The sequence below is a fragment of the Caretta caretta genome, chromosome 7, assembly GCF_965140235.1.
Source record: "Caretta caretta isolate rCarCar2 chromosome 7, rCarCar1.hap1, whole genome shotgun sequence".
Lineage (NCBI taxonomy): Eukaryota > Metazoa > Chordata > Testudines > Cheloniidae > Caretta > Caretta caretta.
In genome coordinates, this window is record NC_134212.1 from 58,929,396 (window position 1) to 58,948,555 (window position 19,160).

A 19,160-nucleotide genomic window follows, 5' to 3' on the forward strand; every position below is an offset into this window, starting at 1 on the left:
GCTTATCTGTTTTAGGGCTCCTAATGTTGCTGCCATCAGTGGAGCTAAACCTTTTTTTCAGCATGACGGGGAAACTTTCTGAAAACTTACTCTAGGCTCGTTAAGGCTACTGTGTGGTGTTGGGCAAATCAGTTCATCTCTTGATTTCCCCGGATTGGTTTAATATTTATAAGCCTAGGAACAAAAACTAGTCAGCTGCCCTTATGAAGACTACTGCTACACTAGAGAACTTACAGCAGCACAACCGCACCGATGCAGCTGTGCCACTGGAGGCTTTCTCTTGTAGCTGCTCTAAGCCAATGGGAGAGAGCTCTCTTGTTGGCTTAACTACTTCTGTCCTTGCGAGTGGGAGTAGCTACGTTGGCAACATAGCGCTGTCTGCATTGACACTTATGTTGGTGTAACTACATTGTTCGGGGGGTGGTTTATTCACACCCCTGAGTGGCATACTTTATGCCAACATAAGTTGTAGTGTAGACATAACCTAAGACAGTGATGAAAAAGTTACTCCAGGTGGGTGAGTAAATAGTTTTTTGTGAGGCTGGGGCTATGTTTTCCTCCTAAGACTGTTAGCTTGTATTAGTGTGTATGTTCCTCCAAAATGCTGTATAAAGAGCTAGGTAAGAGCTATGCATTTGGTATTATTTAGAAACCCAGTGCTGAGTGAGGCAAGCAAGGGGTGAAGGGTTTTTTTGCTCTGATTTTACCTAGCTGATCAGGCTAGCTCAGGCACTTATTTCTTTTTTTCTGGGGCTTTAAAGTGGCTAATTAGAGAAGAAAAGGGACAAGCAAACCTTTTTAAAAAACAAACAGAACTTTTCCATGAGAAAGAAGCATTCTTTAAAAGCAGCATCTCATCCTTTGTGTTGTTTTGGCCTGTTGTACAATTAGGTATGAGACAATTATGTAAATCCCAATCTGGCAGCAGATTTCCTTTTTAAAAAATAAATAAGGGTTGTCTTTTGGGGGGCTAATAGTATTACCAGCCTGTTGACAGGAATTACCTTCTAACATACTCTGGAATGGAGCAAATGTATTGGTGAGTACAGACGTGTTATACAAGAATTAGTACACTTTAAAATTTCAGTGGCAGATTCCCCGGTGCACCAAAGGAGTCAGAACACACTGGCCAGTTAAAAAGTGGAAATACAGACTTATGTTGGAAATATGGACTGGGTAAATTAAGGACCAGATTTACTATTGCATGTTGGCTGATCAAAAAGAGCTGTAAAAGATTTAAGGTTGATAGTATGCAACTTTAATAGAAATATCACATTGTAGCATTCCCTTTGGGTTTCTTGTTAAGTGTTTTTGTATGAAATCTTAATTTTTAAAAAACAAATTAGAGAAGCTCCAGACCAAAAACTGTTAAAATGGAGTTACGGTTCAGCATGTGTGCCAGTAATTTAAGGATAAAAAACATTACAGGGATTATCTGAAACTAAGTATTATAAATCCAGGAAATTCAAACATTCCTGTAAAATTTTTACCCTTTATTACCAATATGTAATGTCAACTTTACTTCCACTTTAACATAGTTTCCCCCCCCCCCCTTGAGATTTAATTAGGAGTAAGTGCTTCTCATGTAGGGATTTTAGACAACAGACACTTTCTCACAATTAGAAGAACAGGAAAAGTGATATGAAAATGTTTAATCGAGATCATCTTTGACCTGAGATCTTTTATTCCAAACTTCCTGAGACCATCTCTTAAGGCTTGATTAAATTTTAGCTTCACAGAATCTTTGTAAAGAAACCTTTGTAATTGACAGTGTTCTTCAGAGCAAACTTCTGGAAATTTTGAAGGGTGAGCAAAGAAGTTGTTTCTAACATTAACTCATTTGAGCCTGTTAAAATCCCTGGCTTTCGATGCATGAAGAGAAATCCTTGATGCTCATATACTGTTGCTCTTCCCTCCACACAATTCACTTTTATCATTTTGGGCCCAGGCTATTTCCAGTAGGTTTCGGGTGCATTTCTCTTCACGAGAGCAGAGGGTTGCTTTGCAGGTGAAACGACCATTTACAATCTTCATTAAACTGTCAAGAACAAAATTTTACCTTTTTCAGTTTTGTGCCAAAAATGCTTTGGTCTTAAATACCTGAAAACAGTTTATAAGACAATATTAATACCAATCTTCAAATGTAGTGGCGATTTATATGCCACAACTCATGTAATTATGATCTGGGATTTAAAAGGAACAAACTTTTTAAAAATGAACCAGGCCCTTAATTTTAACACCTAATCTGTAGAGTTGTGATTGTAATCAGGAGATTGATTTAGGTAATATTTTAGAGGAACTCTTAAACATGGGGAAAGGGAATATTTTGAGTAAAAAGTTGCTCTGTTTGTAGTTTGTTTAACTCTGTACTATTGCACGTGCTTTTATTATGCAAGTGTTCTCACTTAAAACCCATTGTTTTCTACTTCAGTGAAATTCTAAGCTAGTGTCTGACAAGGAGCTAATAGTAATAATAAAAATTCACCACTCTGATTTCAAGAAAACTCTTGCATAAAAATCAGCAACAGTAGCAAAGAAAATTGGCATACCTGTAAAAAGTAAACTTGTACTTCAGTGAGGATGTCTTCCACGGTTGTTGAGGTTTTTTGAGAGAAAGTGAGAGGTAGGGCAGAAAGTCTAAGAACTTTTTATATACAAACTTGTATTATTATGAGTGTTTGTTTCTTTTGTATCAGACAATATTATGTTCCGATGTTGCTGGAGAAGTATTTTTAAATCAATTATTTCTAGTCTAACTACTTCCAGGAACATACTAATCTTGTTAACTGATCCTCTAAAATGCTAAATGATCTTTTACTGCTTGTATTCCTTTTTGTTTAAAGGGAGAGAGAATTGCACAGTAAAACACTTTTCAGGAAATACTTGGCAAAAGTTTCTTCTGTTCCTGCTTAATCGAATTTAGCCAGTAACCCATAAATTCTGCTCTAAAAGTATGCACTACTGAAACACGCTTTCTTCTTTCAAACAACAAGTTGGTTTGCTAGCTTTAAAATGACTGACTCTTGCAAGCACCATGAAACATGTAAACAAATATACTTATCTTTGCTATTCCAAGCAAATCTATTTGTGGAAATAATTACATGTTATTTCAAACCCCAGAACTTCAAGATGGGCTTTAAACTGTCTGATGTGTGTGCATCTCTCTCACTTTATCTTTAGACAGTGTTTTAAGCAAAAGGCTATTCTTCTGACTTTTCTTTATGAGCCAGATGAAAAGATCATCCTTAAAGATACTGTGTGTTAAAATAGTTTCATTGCTTAATACCACGATGATTTCTTTCTTTCCTTCCTGTGCTGTCTGCAGTTGATAGGATGCAGTCATGTTATGCTTCTTTAATTTTAAATGACCGTTTGCTTTGCTTTTCCTTCTTTTTGTGCTACAAACATAGTGGATTTATGGTCTGTGGGGTGCATTATGGGCGAAATGGTTTGCCACAAAATCCTCTTTCCAGGAAGGGACTGTATCCTTGTGCTTCTGCAGCAGGTTGAATTAGTTAGGTGATTAATGTTCTAATGTTCTCTCATGAAAATGCATATGGGTCAATTTTTTTCTTAAATGGACATGAATTTTTTTGTGATACATTTCAAAAATTGTTGAGGTAAGAACTTCAGTTATACTCAGGCTGCATCTAGCAGTAGGACATAGTCTCTGCTGGTACCGTAGTTAGCACACATTCATCCTCACTCATTTCCATTGTACACTGCTTTTTTATAATTACTTCACGTATGTGTGGATTATTTTTTAATTTTATTTTATTTTAATAACTACCTTTTTATGTTAATGTCATTGCATTTTGTTTTCAGTTGACATTTGGTCAGTTGGGTGCATCATGGGAGAAATGATCAAAGGTGGTGTTTTATTTCCTGGTACAGATCGTATCCTTACCTTTGGCCTAGGATGTAGTTTTGAAAGGTCCAAACATACAGCAGCATTTCAGGTCCATGTCAGAGTAGACTTTGTCTGCTCCACTGCTGACTGCTACGACATTGTTTAAATTACTGTTTCAAAATACCATTTGTGAGTTCATGATTTTTAATTTTGATTGTCACAAAGTTGTTTATGGGAATATCATTTTTAAAAAAGCAAAGTAAATAACTGTAGCTTGCAGTGCTGCATTTAGCAATTCATGCAGACTAACTTTAGAGAGACGAGAAGCTATCCACTTGGACACACTGAGGTTTTTACCCTTTTATTTTCACTTTAGATTTTTATATAGTGCCTATCCATTGCTTCTGGGTGTTGCGATAATTAAGTTGGACTTCTTTTGTTGTACAGTGCTTTACCTATTATATGTTTTGATTTTCCTTTTTAACTGAACATTTTGTGGAGTGATCTACTATTCTACTAATCTCAGCTACTGCCTAAATACTTCAGCAATGTTGCTTTTGTGTTTGTAAGTGGACATTTAAAAAATTCCTAACCAGTCCGGCTTGTGTCACGTCTCAGGTTACGCTTTGTACGCTACTTTAAAGGAAAGCTCCAGAGATGATGATCTTAGATAGCTGAATATATTGATAGATAAATCTATATATATATAATATAAAATATAGTAAAAAGTGAATCTTCAAAGCATCTTTTAGAAATACCTACCAGACCTGTGTTTCCATTCAGTGAATGAGTTGTTGTCTTTCTCTCTGGGTATTGCCATATTAAAGATACTTCCAGCAGAGGACTTGTTAGATGGAAACTGGACTGAAAGAATCTGCATCACCAGTAAACATTACTAAGAGTCAGAAGTTTTGTTTGTGCAGAGTTCTGTTCACTTCCTCCCCCAAACCCTTTTGACTAATTTCATTGGTTAAACCAAGCATTAAATTCCAGATTTGTTGGTTTTAAAGGTAAAGCTACTGGAAAAAGCCCAAACCCTTACATTTTTATTTCCAATATTTCCAGATAGGAACAGAATTATCGGTCTTGCTCTGCATTATCCAACTGTTGGGGCTGCAGTTATTTATTTGAGACACTGGCCCTGATTCAGCCTAATTTCTTAAATACATCTTAAATATATCTAACTTCACGCACATGAGTAATCTTATTCACTTCTGTGGGTTTTGTTGCATACTTCAACACAACAAGTACCTTATTGAATTGGACACACTTTCTGTTATGTTAAGACTCGAGGGCCCACATTTTGAAATATGCATGCCCAAGGTTAAGGTGTCTTAATAAAAATAGCTTCTTTTTTTTCCCCCACATCTGCTGAACAGTCCCAGTTTTTGTTTAGCTTTAGAGGGAGCTAAATTAGGCCCCTCTTATTTATGCACTGATCTTTGTTCATTCAAGTTTGAACACTTGGCTTTCATTTTATGCCTTATTGTGGGAATTAGAACTTTCTTGCACTTATGACATTTTAAATGAGAACTGCAATATATTTATGGGGCTTTGTTAGATACATCTGTATTCCATAGGCATTTTATAATGTGCTCATGACTGTAGTATCTAGCACTTAAGTGGGTAGGAACACAGGCAGAGTTCCCATTGACTTCAGTGGGGCCAGGATTTCAACCCTGTTGTGCACACCTACCTTGCCCAAATGTGACCTCTCTCCTAATTAGTACACACTTCATGTGTTGCACAGCCAGAGCTTGAGTCAGGCTATTGAGTATATAGATAAAACACCAATGAGTGGCTTTTCCCTCTAATGCCTTAATGATGCTTAGCATATTTGGGAGTTGAATCAAACAGAATTCAACTCTCTGGACAATTATACAAATAGTAAACGTGGTAGGTTTCTGTTAAACTTATATTTGAGATTTGCTTTAGCTCAGTGGGTTTTTAACTCCCTGTACTTTCTACAAGTGTATCGTTTGGCAGGTCTGGATATTTTATGGGCAAAATCAATATTAGCTGCACTGCTCTTCAGCCAAGCTTACAATTATTCATCATCACTGTTCTCTTGAACAAGCTGATAGTGTCTTTTTATTTATTATGGCCTGCTACCTTCATCTCTGTTAGATATTTTGTATTGTTTTAACATAGCCTTTATGCTGGATGTTAGCCATGCTATGTTTTTCTTAGCTGCTTGACCTTAGATATTGATCAGTGGAATAAAGTTATTGAGCAGCTAGGAACACCATGCCCTGAATTCATGAAGAAATTGCAGCCAACAGTGCGGACTTATGTGGAGAACAGACCTAAATATGCTGGATATAGTTTTGAGAAACTCTTCCCAGATGTACTTTTCCCAGCTGATTCTGAGCACAACAAACTTAAAGGTAAGATCATGTATGTTGTATCATTTTTCATATTGTAGTAGCCTCGTGTCAAGGTTCCTTCCCCACTCTGAACTCTAGGGTACAGATGTGGGGACCTGCATGAAAGACCCCCTAAGCTTATTCTTACCAGCTTAGGTTAAAAACTTTCCCAAAGTACAAACTTTGCATTGTCCTTGAACCCTATGCTGCCAACACCAAGTGTGTTAAACAATGGACAGGGAAAGAGCCCACTTGGAGATGTCATCCCCCCCAAACCTTCACCCCCTTTTGTGGGGAAGGCTTGATAAAAATCCTCACCAATTTGTACAGGTGAACACAGACCCAAACCCTTGGATCTTAAGAACAATGAAAAATCAATCAGGTTCTTAAAAGAAGACTTTTAATTAAAGAAAAAGTAAAAGAATCACCTCTGTAAAAATCAGGATGATAAATACCTTACATGGTAATCAGATTCAAAACATAGAGAATCCCTCTAGGCAAAACCTTAAGTTACAAAAAGACACAAAAACAGGAATATACATTCCATTCAACACAGCTATTTTACCAGCCACTAAACAAAAGAAAATCTAATGCATTTCTAGCTAGATTACTTACTAACTTTTTAGAGGAGTTCTGAGCTGCGTTCCTGATCTGTTCCCGGCAAAAGCATCACGCAGACAGACAGACCCTTTGTTTCTCCTCCCCCCACTCCAGCCTTGAAAGTATCTTGTCTCCTCATTGGTCATTTTGGTCAGATGTTAGTGAGGTTATCCTAGCTTCTTAACCCTTTACAGGTGAAAGGGTTTTGCCTCTGGTCAGGAGGGATTTTTTAGCACTGTGGACAGAAAGGTGGTTACCCTTCCTTTATATTTGACACCTCGTGAATGAAAGTATAAATTTTGTCCATTATCAGATGAATCTTTTAAAGAGTTAAACTTTAAAATGTTGTTACCAAGGGATGTATGTGCTGGGATTACTTCTATCTCCTTTTTCTTGTTTTCTCCTGAGCTACTGCTACGTATTCCTGTAGTAGGTTCTTTGTTATCCAGAAACAGATATTTTCCTTTATAGCTGACACTCAAACTGCTTTGAGAGGGGTGTGGCTGAGGGAGGAAATGTGGGGTGGAGGGAAACGGCAAAAAAGAAGGCAATTGTTGTAAACTATGTAGCCAGAATTCTTTTCTCTTTAGAGATAAAGTAACATATATGATAACATGTAAATGTAATGTACGTCCCTTTTTTGTATCCTGTCTAACCATGCCTTTGGCTCTGGGATCCCTTCGTTCTGGAAATAAGAATTTCTTGGTGCTAGAAGTTAGCTGCTACTTAGCACCGTAGACTAGCATGGGCTCATCGCATTTTGTACTCTAGCAAAAGATGATTAACCTGGTAGTGCTTTGAAGCAATATGGTCTGTTGTTGCCGGGTCTTACAGAGCTTTGGAAAAAGTCACTTGAGACTCAAAGGAGGATGGAAAGTGCTCACTATTATAGCCCCTGCCTGTCCTCAGGATAGCCCAGGTTGTATCTCAAATGGGGATTTTTCATTTCCACTATCAGCCAAGGAAGGGACTGACCAGCACTATGACCATAGCCCACTTAGGGGTAAGAGGATTCCTGGGAAGAAGAAAGGAAACACTGAAATGCTCATAACTCTCCTCTTTGCCTCTGGGATTACACATGGAGAATGGTTTCTTGTACCGTTTATTTATGCAGTGAGGTAATTTTGAAACACTGGAAGCTCCACATTGTATAAACACTTGCAGTGATAGAGGCTTTTATACTGAATTAACTGAATTTTAGTATGGCTTCCCTAATATGACTAGCTCTGCTGTCTACAAGATTTTACTTATATTTACTTTCTCTAAATATCCTTGCCTAAATAAAGAGTACATTTTTAATTAGGAGAGTAATTAACCATTGAACAGTTTACCAAGGACAGTGGTGGATTCTCCCTCACCGACCATTTTTAAATCAAGATTGGATGTTTTTCTAAAAAATCTGCTCTAGGAATTATTTAGGGGAAGTTCTCTGGCCTGTGGTCTACAGGAGGTCAGACTAGAAGATCATAATGGTCCCTTCTTGCCTTAAAATCTATGAATCCTAGGCACTATATATTGAAAAGTTATAATCTAGCATGTCCCTCTCCTAACCCTAACACTTCCTAGCTACTGCGAGACTTTCTCCTACATTACTTTATCCGGTTGAGTTCTGGGTAACTCAAGTGATATGGATACCACCCATTATTTTGAGAGACTGTTCTATGGTTCAGTTCCAGAGTCAGTCAGAAATATTTCCCCCTGTTGTCTAGACATTTTTCACCCTTTTACTCGTAGTTCTACCTCTGTGGACAGCCCTAAATGATTCTTTCCCTCTTCAGTGTTTACACACGTCAAACTCTTGTAAACTGGTTTTCAGATTCCCTTCTTTTTAATGTCGTGAACCAGCACAACTAAGCTCAGTTACCCTCTTCATCCCCCTTGGTTGCTTTTTTTTTTTTTTTTTTAGCGACTCTGTGAATTCTCACCCATTCTGTTTCTTTCCAGCACTGAGATGCCTAAATACAGCCTTCCCCTATGGTTGTGGTTTTGCAGGAGGGGTACAGCGTAGGGGGTGACTTATGATGACTCTGTGTGTTGCATCTCACATGTCATTGGCCTTTTTAGGTGTTTGCCACAATATTACGCTGCAAGCTCCCACCCAATTGCTTTCCTAGTATATCCAGCTTGTTAAAAGGATAGGGATGTTTTTTCCTAGCTGTACTAGCCCTACACACTTCCCCTTGTTCAGTCACATTTTATTTCCTGTCCATTTGTTTAGCTCCTCGAGGTTTGTTTCTCTGACCTGGTTGGAATTTGCTCTGCCTCACCTCCCAATTAGTCTGCTTTTTCACCATCTCCTCCAGGTGATCAATAAAGACGTTAAATAACATTGTACCCAACACTGATAATTTGACCATATGGTTGGAGACTTCTTCCTCAGTACACTGGTCGATCTCACCCACTTGCTTAGGGTCTAACTGTTTGCCATATTTGGGGTCAGGAAGGAATTTCCCCCCCAGGTCAGATTGGCAGAGACATTGGGGGCGGGGTGGGGGAGGTTCACATTTCTCTGCAGCATGGGACATGGGTCATTTGCTGATATGAATTAGAAGCCTTTAAGTCATGATGTGAGGATTTCAGTAACACAGCTAGAGATTATGGGCCTATTGCAGGGGTGGGTAGGAGAGATTATGCGGCTGCAATTTGTAGGTCTGTGATAAATGGGGGAGTGGGCGGTGGCATGGGAAGCTCCCTTTTATGGACACCCAGCCAGCCACTTAGCTGTAAAATCCCTCTTGGTAGCTGTTATCTGCCTGCTTTACCTGCAAAGGGTTAAAAAAATCCCCTAGGTAAAGAAAAGGGGCACCTGACCAAAAGAGCTAATGGGAAGGCTAGAAATTTTTAAAATGGGGACGGAAGCTTTCCCTTTATGTCTGTGGTGGTTCTCGGGGGAGGAGGGGAACAGAGCAAAGTCAGGGCTATGACTACGCTATAAGCAGCTTTAAGCCAGGGATGAGAAATCATTAGATTTTTCCTAGAATTACTTATTTGAAACCCCCCAAATATGTAAATAAATTAGGAATGTTTAGAAAGACGCAATTAGGTTTATTTCTGTTTATTTTTAAGGCTTGTGGACTTCCCTGTGCTAACCCCAGATGTTTTTGTTTGCTTGTAACCTTTAACGCCCAAGAAAGCTGTTTTGGGTGCTTAATTTTGGAATTGCTATTTTAAAATCTATCAAAAGCCTAAGTTCCAGATGTATTTTCTTCCTTTCTGTTTTTAATAAAATTTACCTTTTTTTTAAGAACAGGATTGGATTTTTGGTGTCCTAAGAGGTTTGTGTATGTTGTTTGATCAGCCGGTAGCACAGCTAATTTCCTTTGTTTCTTTCTCAGCTCTTCCCCAAAGGGGTGGGGGGGTGAAAGGGCTTGAGGGTACCCCACAGGGAGGAATTCCCAAGTGTTCCTTCCTGGGTCCAAGGAGGATTTTTGCATTTGGGTGGTGGTAGCATTTACCAAGCCTGGAGTGGCACATATTAATTTTTAGAATCCTTGCGGGCCCCCACCTTCTGCACTTGAAGTGCCAGAATGGGGATTCATCCTTGACAAGGTAAAACTAGATGATCATGATGGTCCCTTCTGACCTTAAAGTCTATGAATCTATCAACCTTTTTTCATACTTAGTCCAATTTTGACTCCATGTCACAAGGCTTATATACAAGCCAATTTTTGAATCCAATCTAGAGTTTAGTTGCTCTGAATTCACTCATCCTGTATGTGATGACAGATTTATTTGGGGAGAGGGGCAGGAGGAAAGCCTTCTTATTAAGGAATAGTTACTTATCAGATACTAGTTACCAGGTTTCTCTTTTTTACTTTGTTTGATGTTCTCTATCACATGGACATTTTTTTAGTCTTCTGGTAGCTGTCCAGCTTCTGATTTTTTCCCCCCAGAAATTGCAATTTCAATAAATCCATCTAGTCACTGGCGATATATGTATCAATAAAACTTATCAGACGTGAAAATATGTCCAGTTGTCATGTTGCCTCCTTTGCATGAAGGAGGACAGTGACCAGGTACTGATTAGTCTTCCATGTGAGATTTTGTTCTTGTTACATGTGACATAAATTCAAAACTCTCTTATCAGTTTTACTCATTATTTTGACTTTGCTTTTTAATGTAGTACCAGCTTTCCTAAATCCTGAATTCTGTGCAGACCTTAAAACTGTAATTTGTCTGCTCTCTGCTAAGCCTTTTAAGTGTGTCTGTTCATAAGATTTAAAACATTGTCTAATGTGGATTCAGCATAAACCTAAATAGAAAATTTCACTCTTGCAGCCAGTCAAGCAAGGGATTTGTTATCAAAAATGCTGGTTATAGATGCTTCTAAAAGAATCTCTGTGGATGAGGCTCTGCAGCACCCATACATCAATGTCTGGTATGATCCATCTGAAGCAGAAGCAGTAAGTTCTTGGCTGTGGTCTCTTGATAATGGGATACTCTACGGAAGAAAGCAAACTTGGAATGTGGTGATTGGTTTAGTTGCTTGCCATAATAATGCACTACATTTCTGACCTGCAGCTGTCAGAATTATAGCTGAAATTGGTAGATATGTTTGTTAGAATTTTCTCTCTAGGGGCCAAAATTTCAGGCAGTTGTGGTTCACCTGTATTTCTATGCATAATCATGGTGATTGTACCTACAAATAAGACATGCAAATATCACACTTAAATCTTCTGAAAATCAGGCCCTGGATTTATTAAACCAAATATTTGCCTCAGTCATTCCTATGCATACCTGTTACATTTACCAGGAATATGAGCCATTGACTCCTGGGTAAGAAAAGAGGAAGAAGGTATTTTTACTAGTTAGGGCAATTTGGTAGTATCTCAACACTAAGTAACAAAATAGGAGCCAGAGGCAAAACTCTAGTGTAAGAGCATGTGCTGTCAAATATCACCACTGGTGAATGTGATTTAGTTGAAACATAAAAATATATCACTTTTTAAACAATTAACTTCTAGTTTATTGAAATAAGATGAAAAATAAGTGTCTGAACAGAAGGGGTAGTTGGCTGTGACCTAGTAAGAACTGAAGAAGACACTTCAGTATCCTAAACAGGATTTCATGTAAATGGTGCAACTAGAATTCTACAGAATATTTACAGTAAATGTCCCAAAGAGGCAAAAGGGCAGTCAGGCATGGAAGATGCTGTACCTAGATACGTCTCCATTTAGCCACCTTTGTCAAACATAACTGTAACAATGCGAGGAAAACTATTAATCACTAGGTGTCTGAAACATCACATGAAGTATAGAAAAGTGGCCAGACATGAGATGACTATCATAGAATATCAGGGTTGGAAGGGACCTCAGGAGGTCATCTACTCCAACCCCCTGCTCAAAGCAGGAGAAATCCCCAATTTTTTTTGCCAAAGATCCCTAAATGGCCCCCTCAAGGATTGAACTCTCAACCACTATGTTTCTAACAGTTTTGGTCAGACATGATGCTGTATGTTTAAAAGATTGGGTTGGGATTCTGAAAGCTATTCTTTATACAACAGCCTTCCGGTTAGGTGATGTGCATTTTCCCTTTCATTTCACTGTAGTTGTTTGAGTTCTTTATCATGCATCAATTCTGTTTGCAGCCTCCACCAAAGATACCAGACAAGCAGTTAGATGAAAGAGAGCACACAATAGAAGAATGGAAAGGTAAGAACAATGTTTTAAATTTGTCTTTGGGGCTTGACATCCAGTATAAGGATTATTGTGTTACCGGAGTTCTGTTAAGAAGTTGGAATGACTAGCAGCTTGTGTCCTTCACAGCTCAGAAACCTGCATAATATTTAAGTATATGGTAAGGTTACATTATTGTACCTCTTCTGAATTCATATGTTAAGTGACTTGCACATAGCATGGTTCCAATTCTAATTAAGTTTAGTTATTGAGCCTTCTTAAAGGCACAGTTATGGTACAGTAGTTCTCTTCCATGGCATAGATCAAGTTCATACAGACATCAGGTAAGATGGTTGGGTCTCTGGCCAGTAAAGATTGCCCTGGTCCAGGAGATAAAGAACATGCTTTCACCCTTGGCACTGGTCTAACCTAGGAAAATTACTTGTTGCTGATAATGGTGTCAGCTGTGAGTGAAGCTGACCTGGCACTGAGTGTGCTTTAACTGCAAGTGTAGCTAAGGACAAGATCATGTTCAGCACTGTTTCTGGAAGTGTGATTGAAGGATTGAACCATGGCTTTGGGAATGGTTTTATTCCTTAATTATGCTCCCTGAAATGGTCTGGTTACACATGGTCCATATCTGAACGAGGGAAACCACACCACCTTCGAGTAGATGCAGCTGAGTATTCCACTTCGGCTTTGGTGCGCTATGTGTGCACACACCTAAGAAATTTGCCTGCCAGTACCCGGAGAAGGGAAGTATTCACACTTCGTGGCCATAACCCTTCCCCTGGTTACATGAGGCAGTGCCGCCCCAACCCTCCCTCAGTTCCTTCTTACCATCTGTGGCTGGAGTCAGGGCTCTGTGTGGTCTTAACCTCACAACCTTCAGCTAGTTTAGTTTTTTCTTATTATATATACTGTGAAGTAGTACCCTTAGCGTTAGCTTAGTGTTAATTGTATTAGTTTAGTTTCTTCAGTGATGCTCTTACGGGGGCTAAATGTTGTCCTTTGTGTGGGAGTGTGATCCCCACCAGCAATCCCTCCACATGGTGCTTGCTGTCTCAGCGAGGCCCATGTTAAAGAGCATTGTGCAATCTGCAGATCGTTCAAGAAATAGACTCAAGTGGCTCGGGACCTTTGCCTAAAGCAGCACCTGCTTGAACAAGCCATGTGGCCTGCTTCAGAACCAAAGCCCTTATCAGGTCAGAGATCGCCTTCAGGTTCCAAGAGTGAAGCTGTTTTGTGTTCAGGAGCAGGCACACTCTGAAGAAACGGAGGAGACATTCCCTGTTATCTGCATGGAGGAAAAGGTCAGATAAGACCGATGGAGACTGCTCCAGGTCTTGGGGAACCTCTTCCGCTTCCCCCAGGAAAAGCGTTAACTAGCACAGAGTTGGTGCCAGTGCGCAGGATGGTGTGGGTACCTCTAACCCTTCCCTGGTACCGAGTAGGGAGGTTAGAAACCCTGTACTGCTGACTTGGGTTCTGGCCTCTGCCTGTCCATTGAATCTGGTACGGACAAGGTAGATGCAAGTACTGTTTCCATGTCAGCTGCACATTGTCTACTTTTCGGCCCCGACCTTTCCTTATTCCAGGACTTTGTCAGGGCTGTGTCATCTATAACCCTGTCGACTCAAGCCATTGGACCCTTGGGTCAGTTGGCACTGGACCCCAATGTTCCCCTTTCACGGTTGTGGAAGCAGGGCCAGCACTGGGATTGGTCTGGGGGACCTGGGTACAGTGAATCTCCTCAGCACCATTGCAGTCAGCATTGCAAATGTTACTGTGGCAGCTTTCGCTGCCCTTGAAATTGGTGCTGTCAAACACTCCAGTACCGCTGCTGACTTTGGGATTGATAGCACTTCTGGCACCAGCTTGCTCAGGACCAACGGTACTGCTTCCAGTGGCAGCGCTGCTTCCTGCTTAGTTCTGGATGATGGACAAGTCCGACTGGTTACTTGCTGCCTCTGATCTCGCTCTGCCCTCATCCCAGTGATCCTGAGGCTCCTTGGCATCCAAGTCAGGGTCGTCCTCCCCCCATTGTCCATTGTTTGACGAGCATTGGGGGCCTTCGATGGACTGTTACGGGTACTGGGATTGGTGCTCGTCTCATGGCTGGGACAGTGGCCCCTGGCCTGGCACCTACTGGCCACCAATTTCTTATCCATGCCAGTGGCCTCCATGGAATCTGTGGGATGTTCCTTGGTCATGGAGGTCCCATTCTTTGTTTCACTCAAAGGCGAGATCACCAGCCACGTCTGTGGTGGTGACCATCGATCTTCCACCAGCCCAGGCACCAGCATTCCTCCTCCCTGTGGAGCCTCCAGAGTTGTCCCATCCAGATCTGTCACCCCTGGAACAGGATCCAATTTTAGCCCAGTTAAGGGCCTTTTCTTTGTCTCTGGACAATACTGTGCTACCTGGTTCATTCCTCTTTTGGTACTGGAGGATTTTAAGGCATACCGATACCTTTCACAACCTTGTAGCTGCTTCTCTTGGTATCCAAGTGGAGTTTTTGCAAGAGAACAACCACAAATTAGTGGATAGCCTGCAGCCATCTGCCTCTGGGAGAGTCTCCCTCCCTATCAATGATGCGCTCCTTGAACCTGCTAAGACCTTCTGGAGCATGCCGGCTTTGGTACCACCTGCAGCTAAGCGGTTGGAAAAGTGCTATTTTGTTCCTGTGCAGGGATCTGAGGGGTTTTACTCCTGGCCAGCACCAAATTCCCTAGTTGTAACTGCAGTGAACAACAGAACCACCCAAGGATAGGGACTCTAAGCAATTGGACAGGAAGATTTACACCTCCTTTTCCTTACAGATGCAAATTGCTAACCAGCATCCAGAGAATGTTTGCCAAGGTGGTCCCTTTGTCCGGCCCTCACCAACCAGATCAGTTGTTACCAACACCTCCCAGATGAGTTGGGGGACACACACAGGCTATGGTCAGCGCAGGAGGCCTCAGTCCGTATCAGTGTGCTGGAGCTTTGGGCCATCTACAATGCACGTCACACTTTTCAGGACTGTATCAGAGGCTCACATGCTCACCAACAATACCGCCGCAATGTGTTATGTGAACAAACAAGGGGGAGCACGCTCCAGGTTGTTCTCCCTACAGATGATTGAGCTGTGGCAGTTCTGCACCGAGGAAAACTGCTACTCTGAAACCTGTCATTACCCTGACAGCCATTCACTCACCTGGAGTTCAGAATCATCTTGCGGATTCATCTCAGTAGGTATTTGTGTCTAAGTCACTAGTGGTCCCTGAAGACAAGTGTCCTCTGGGTCACCTTTGCAGCTTGCGGTTTCCCACAATTGACATGTTTGCTCCACAGGACAACAGGAAGTGTCCCCGAGGGGGCCTTGGTCCAGACTCCCTGTCCCATGCTTTCCACCTCACCTGGCAGTTGGCTCTCCTGTACACCTTTCCCCCGATCCCAGTCATCCCTCAGGTCATCCTTAAGGTCATTCGCGTTGCCCTGACATGGCCGAAGCAGTGCTGTTTCTCTGACCTTCTCACACTCTCTATTCAGCCTTCCATACCGCTTCCTCCCCATCCCAGCTTACTCACTCAGAACCACGGCTGCACCTTGCACCCTGCGCTCAGTCCTCTGTCCAGGACATTCTGGAGTACCTGCTGCATCTTCAAGTGTCGGGGCTTGTATTTAGTTCACTGAGTGCATCTGGCAGCAGTATCAGCTTTTCATCCCCCCCGTTCAGGGAAGATCAGTCTTCTCCAGTGCCATGGTAGCAAGATTCTTATAAGGACACCTTCATCTACATTCTCCAGTCCAAGAACCAGTTGGACCCTCTGTTGGACCTTAACTCAGTCCTAGTGGCCTTAATGGGACCTCCGTTCAAGCCTCTGGCATCTTTTCCCTTTCTGCTTTTGTGTCAGGAAACTGCATTCCTGGTAGCAATAACATCTGCAAAGAGAGCGTTGAGAGTTGCAGGCTCTGATGGCAGAATCTCCTTATATACAATTCTCCAAAGGTGAAGTGACTGTATGACTGCATCCTATGTTTTAGTCTACAATGGTTTCTCAGTTTCATTTGAACCAGGTGGTATATTTACTTGTGTTCTTTCCCAAGCTGTATTCGTCTCTGAGAAGTGTCTCCATACGTTAGATGTCAGGCAATGTCTAGCTTTTTATCTGGACAGGATTAAGCGTTTCATTCTTCCCCTAGTTTCTTTGTGTCATATGCAGACCACATGAAAGGTCAAGTGGTTTCTTCACAGACAGTCTCCAAAGGGATAACATCCTGCATATGAAATAGCTTTGGCTTCCCCCCCTGAGCAGGAGCGAGCTCATTCTACGAGGGTGCAAGCAACATCCATAGCATTCCTCAGTGACGTTTGCATATTGGATATTTGCAGCGCTGCTGTGTGGTCATTGATCTATATGTGCACGAACCATTATGCCATAACCGCATCTTCCAGCCCAGGGTGAATGCAAGCTTTGCTAGAGCGGTCCTGCAGTCCTTGTTTAGGTAGACTTTGAGCCCCTCCTCCTGGGGCGTGGTACTTCTTGGGTCATTTAAAAGGAATACACAGCTGCATCTACCTGAAGAAGAAGAAATGGTTACTTACTGTAATTCTGGTTCTTCAAGATGTGATGCAGACTTGTATTCCAAGACCCACCCTCTGTCCCTTCTGCATTGGAGTCTCATTTTCAAGTGTTCGGAGTGAAGGAACCGACGGGTGGTCAGGGCAGCACCGCCTCATGTAACGAGCGGAGGGGACTGTTGCCGCAAGGTGTGAACTCTGCCCCTCTACCAGTACTCCTGGGCGCACACACACCTAAGTGGAATCACGTCTGTCACATCTCAAAGAACCACAGTCCCGGTAAGTAAACATTTCATTCAGTTGCACTCAGGGGAATCTTTTAGTGGACAAGGCGTTTACTGCCGTGTTAGTTAACCCTTCTAAGGAGCAAGTTTTAATTAACATGGTAGCTTTTTATTTAAAAGAAAGCGACCGTTCTCACTGCCTAAAGTATTGCTGGACTTGTACATGTCTACATGAGGACTAACACCAGTGCTGATGAAACAAAGTTGGAAAATTGGTGAGAATATTTTTTCCCCCTAAAATTCCATAAGGTAGACAAGACCTTGCAAGTCAGCTACAGCCATTGCTAACACTTGTTGTCAGAGAGGAGTAACTTTCCTAGGCTTGGGTGCACATCCGTATTCTGCTTCATGACCTTCTGTTATGGTGGTAAAACTTCTCAGTTCTAAAATGCTTCGGGAAAGTAGTGGCAAAGTATTCACTCTCCACTTCTAAGGCCTCCCTACCACCAAGAAACCTAAACTCTCCCCTGCTTCCTGTAGAGGCAGCATGCTGAGATTCTGGGGGAACAGGTCCAGCTTGTGGTGTGTCAACAATAAGCTTTGCAGATTGAGGGCTTGGCTACACTTGCAGATGTAGAGCGCTTTGGGTTAAACCAGCTTTCGTACAGCGCAGTAGGGAAAGCGCTGCAGTCTGTCCACACTGACAGCTGATAGCGCACTGGTGTGGCCACATTTGCAGCACTTGCAGTGGTATTGGAGTGGTGCATTACGGCCAGCTATCCCAGCGTTCAAGTGGCTGCGGTGTGCTTTTCAAATGGGCAGGGGGTGGGGTGGAGTGTGTTGTGTGTATGTGGGGGGAGAGAGTGGGTTTTTGGGGTGCTGAGAGTGTGTCAGCATGCTGTCTTGTAAGTACAGACCCCCCCTCCCTCCCCCGCCTCTCTCTCTCTCACTCAAAGCAAACATTAGCTGTTTGTTTTTTTCTCGGAGCTGATAAGCAGCTGCTCCTGTACTCGAAGACAAGAGAGGCCACTTCAGTTAATGGGATTATGGGATGTTTCTGGAGGGCAGTCGCGCTGTAACTCCTCGTTCACACTGACGCTGTAGCGTCTCACCCACTATGCAGCAAACCTCATCCCTCGTGGGGAGGTGGAGGACCAGCAGCGCTCTAGCCAGGGAGTCAGAGCGCTCTACGTGCCTTGCCAGTGTGGACAGGGAGTGAGTGAGAGCGCTCTGGGCAGCTTTATTGCATTATAACGTGCAAGTGTAGCCAAGGCCTGAGCAAAGAGTAGGTTGGGGGGGGGGGGGGAGTCAACTAAGCCTCCCTGCTAAGAGAAGTTTTTTCAGTAATGCAGGTGATCCACAAAAGAGATGGGAGGAAACTTAACATACCAATAGGCTTTCTCCTGTAGCCATAATATCAACCCTACTTCCTCTATAGGGTGTTTATACGTTCATTTACATTTCTCCTGAGGGGAAAATTAGTGTGTTCATTTGCATTTTCCTCTTTAAGGAAACAAGCATTGGCCTACGTCCAGACTAATCTTCTGATAGCAGTCTCGCTTCTTAATAACAAGTTCGTATATATTCTCCTGTCACGCCGTATTTGGTTTTTAATCTCTCCTTGCTTCAATTGCTTCTTATCGTCACTTGCATTGTCTGAAAGAGGCTCAGCCTCCTTTAGTTTTACAGAGCTTCCTCAGCTGTTTCTTCGAATAGAATTTTTCTTCAGCAAAAGTAAACGCTGCAATTTGATATACACTTCTGCTATTAAAGGTGGATTTTTGGTTCCATGTAGATGAGACTAATCAGTTATCATTGGGGAAAAAATGGGGAAAGTCATGACTTTTTGTGGCACAAAATAGAGATGTCACAGTTTTAGCTGAAGGAAAAAAACAGTGTATTAATTATTTTTGTGTTGTTTGTCATGGGAAGTTAAGA

The 19,160-nt window shown here is 41.8% G+C and overlaps 1 protein-coding gene and 1 long non-coding RNA gene across 8 annotated transcripts in view; one reads left to right on the top strand and one right to left on the bottom strand.

Annotated features, from left to right (window-relative positions):
• Nucleotides 1–19,160, top strand: part of MAPK8 (mitogen-activated protein kinase 8) — a 127,252-nt gene that overhangs the window by 96,919 nt on the left and 11,173 nt on the right. For 6 of the 7 annotated variants that reach the window (XM_048859120.2, XM_048859125.2, XM_048859126.2 and 3 more), the window contains 4 exons: nt 3,411–3,482; nt 6,055–6,237; nt 11,095–11,219; nt 12,404–12,467. In XM_048859120.2, coding sequence (XP_048715077.1) covers nt 3,411–3,482; nt 6,055–6,237; nt 11,095–11,219; nt 12,404–12,467 — 444 coding nt within the window. Of the gene's footprint in view, nt 1–3,410; nt 3,483–3,825; nt 3,898–6,054; nt 6,238–11,094; nt 11,220–12,403; nt 12,468–19,160 lie in introns of all 7 variants that reach the window. The other variant, XM_048859121.2, reaches the window with a different exon arrangement.
• LOC125640531 (uncharacterized) lies at nt 1,243–7,003 on the bottom strand. The gene is made up of 3 exons (XR_007357802.2): nt 6,836–7,003; nt 4,613–4,724; nt 1,243–2,038 (listed from the first exon to the last, which is right to left on the bottom strand). It is a non-coding gene; the product is annotated as an uncharacterized LOC125640531 (long non-coding RNA).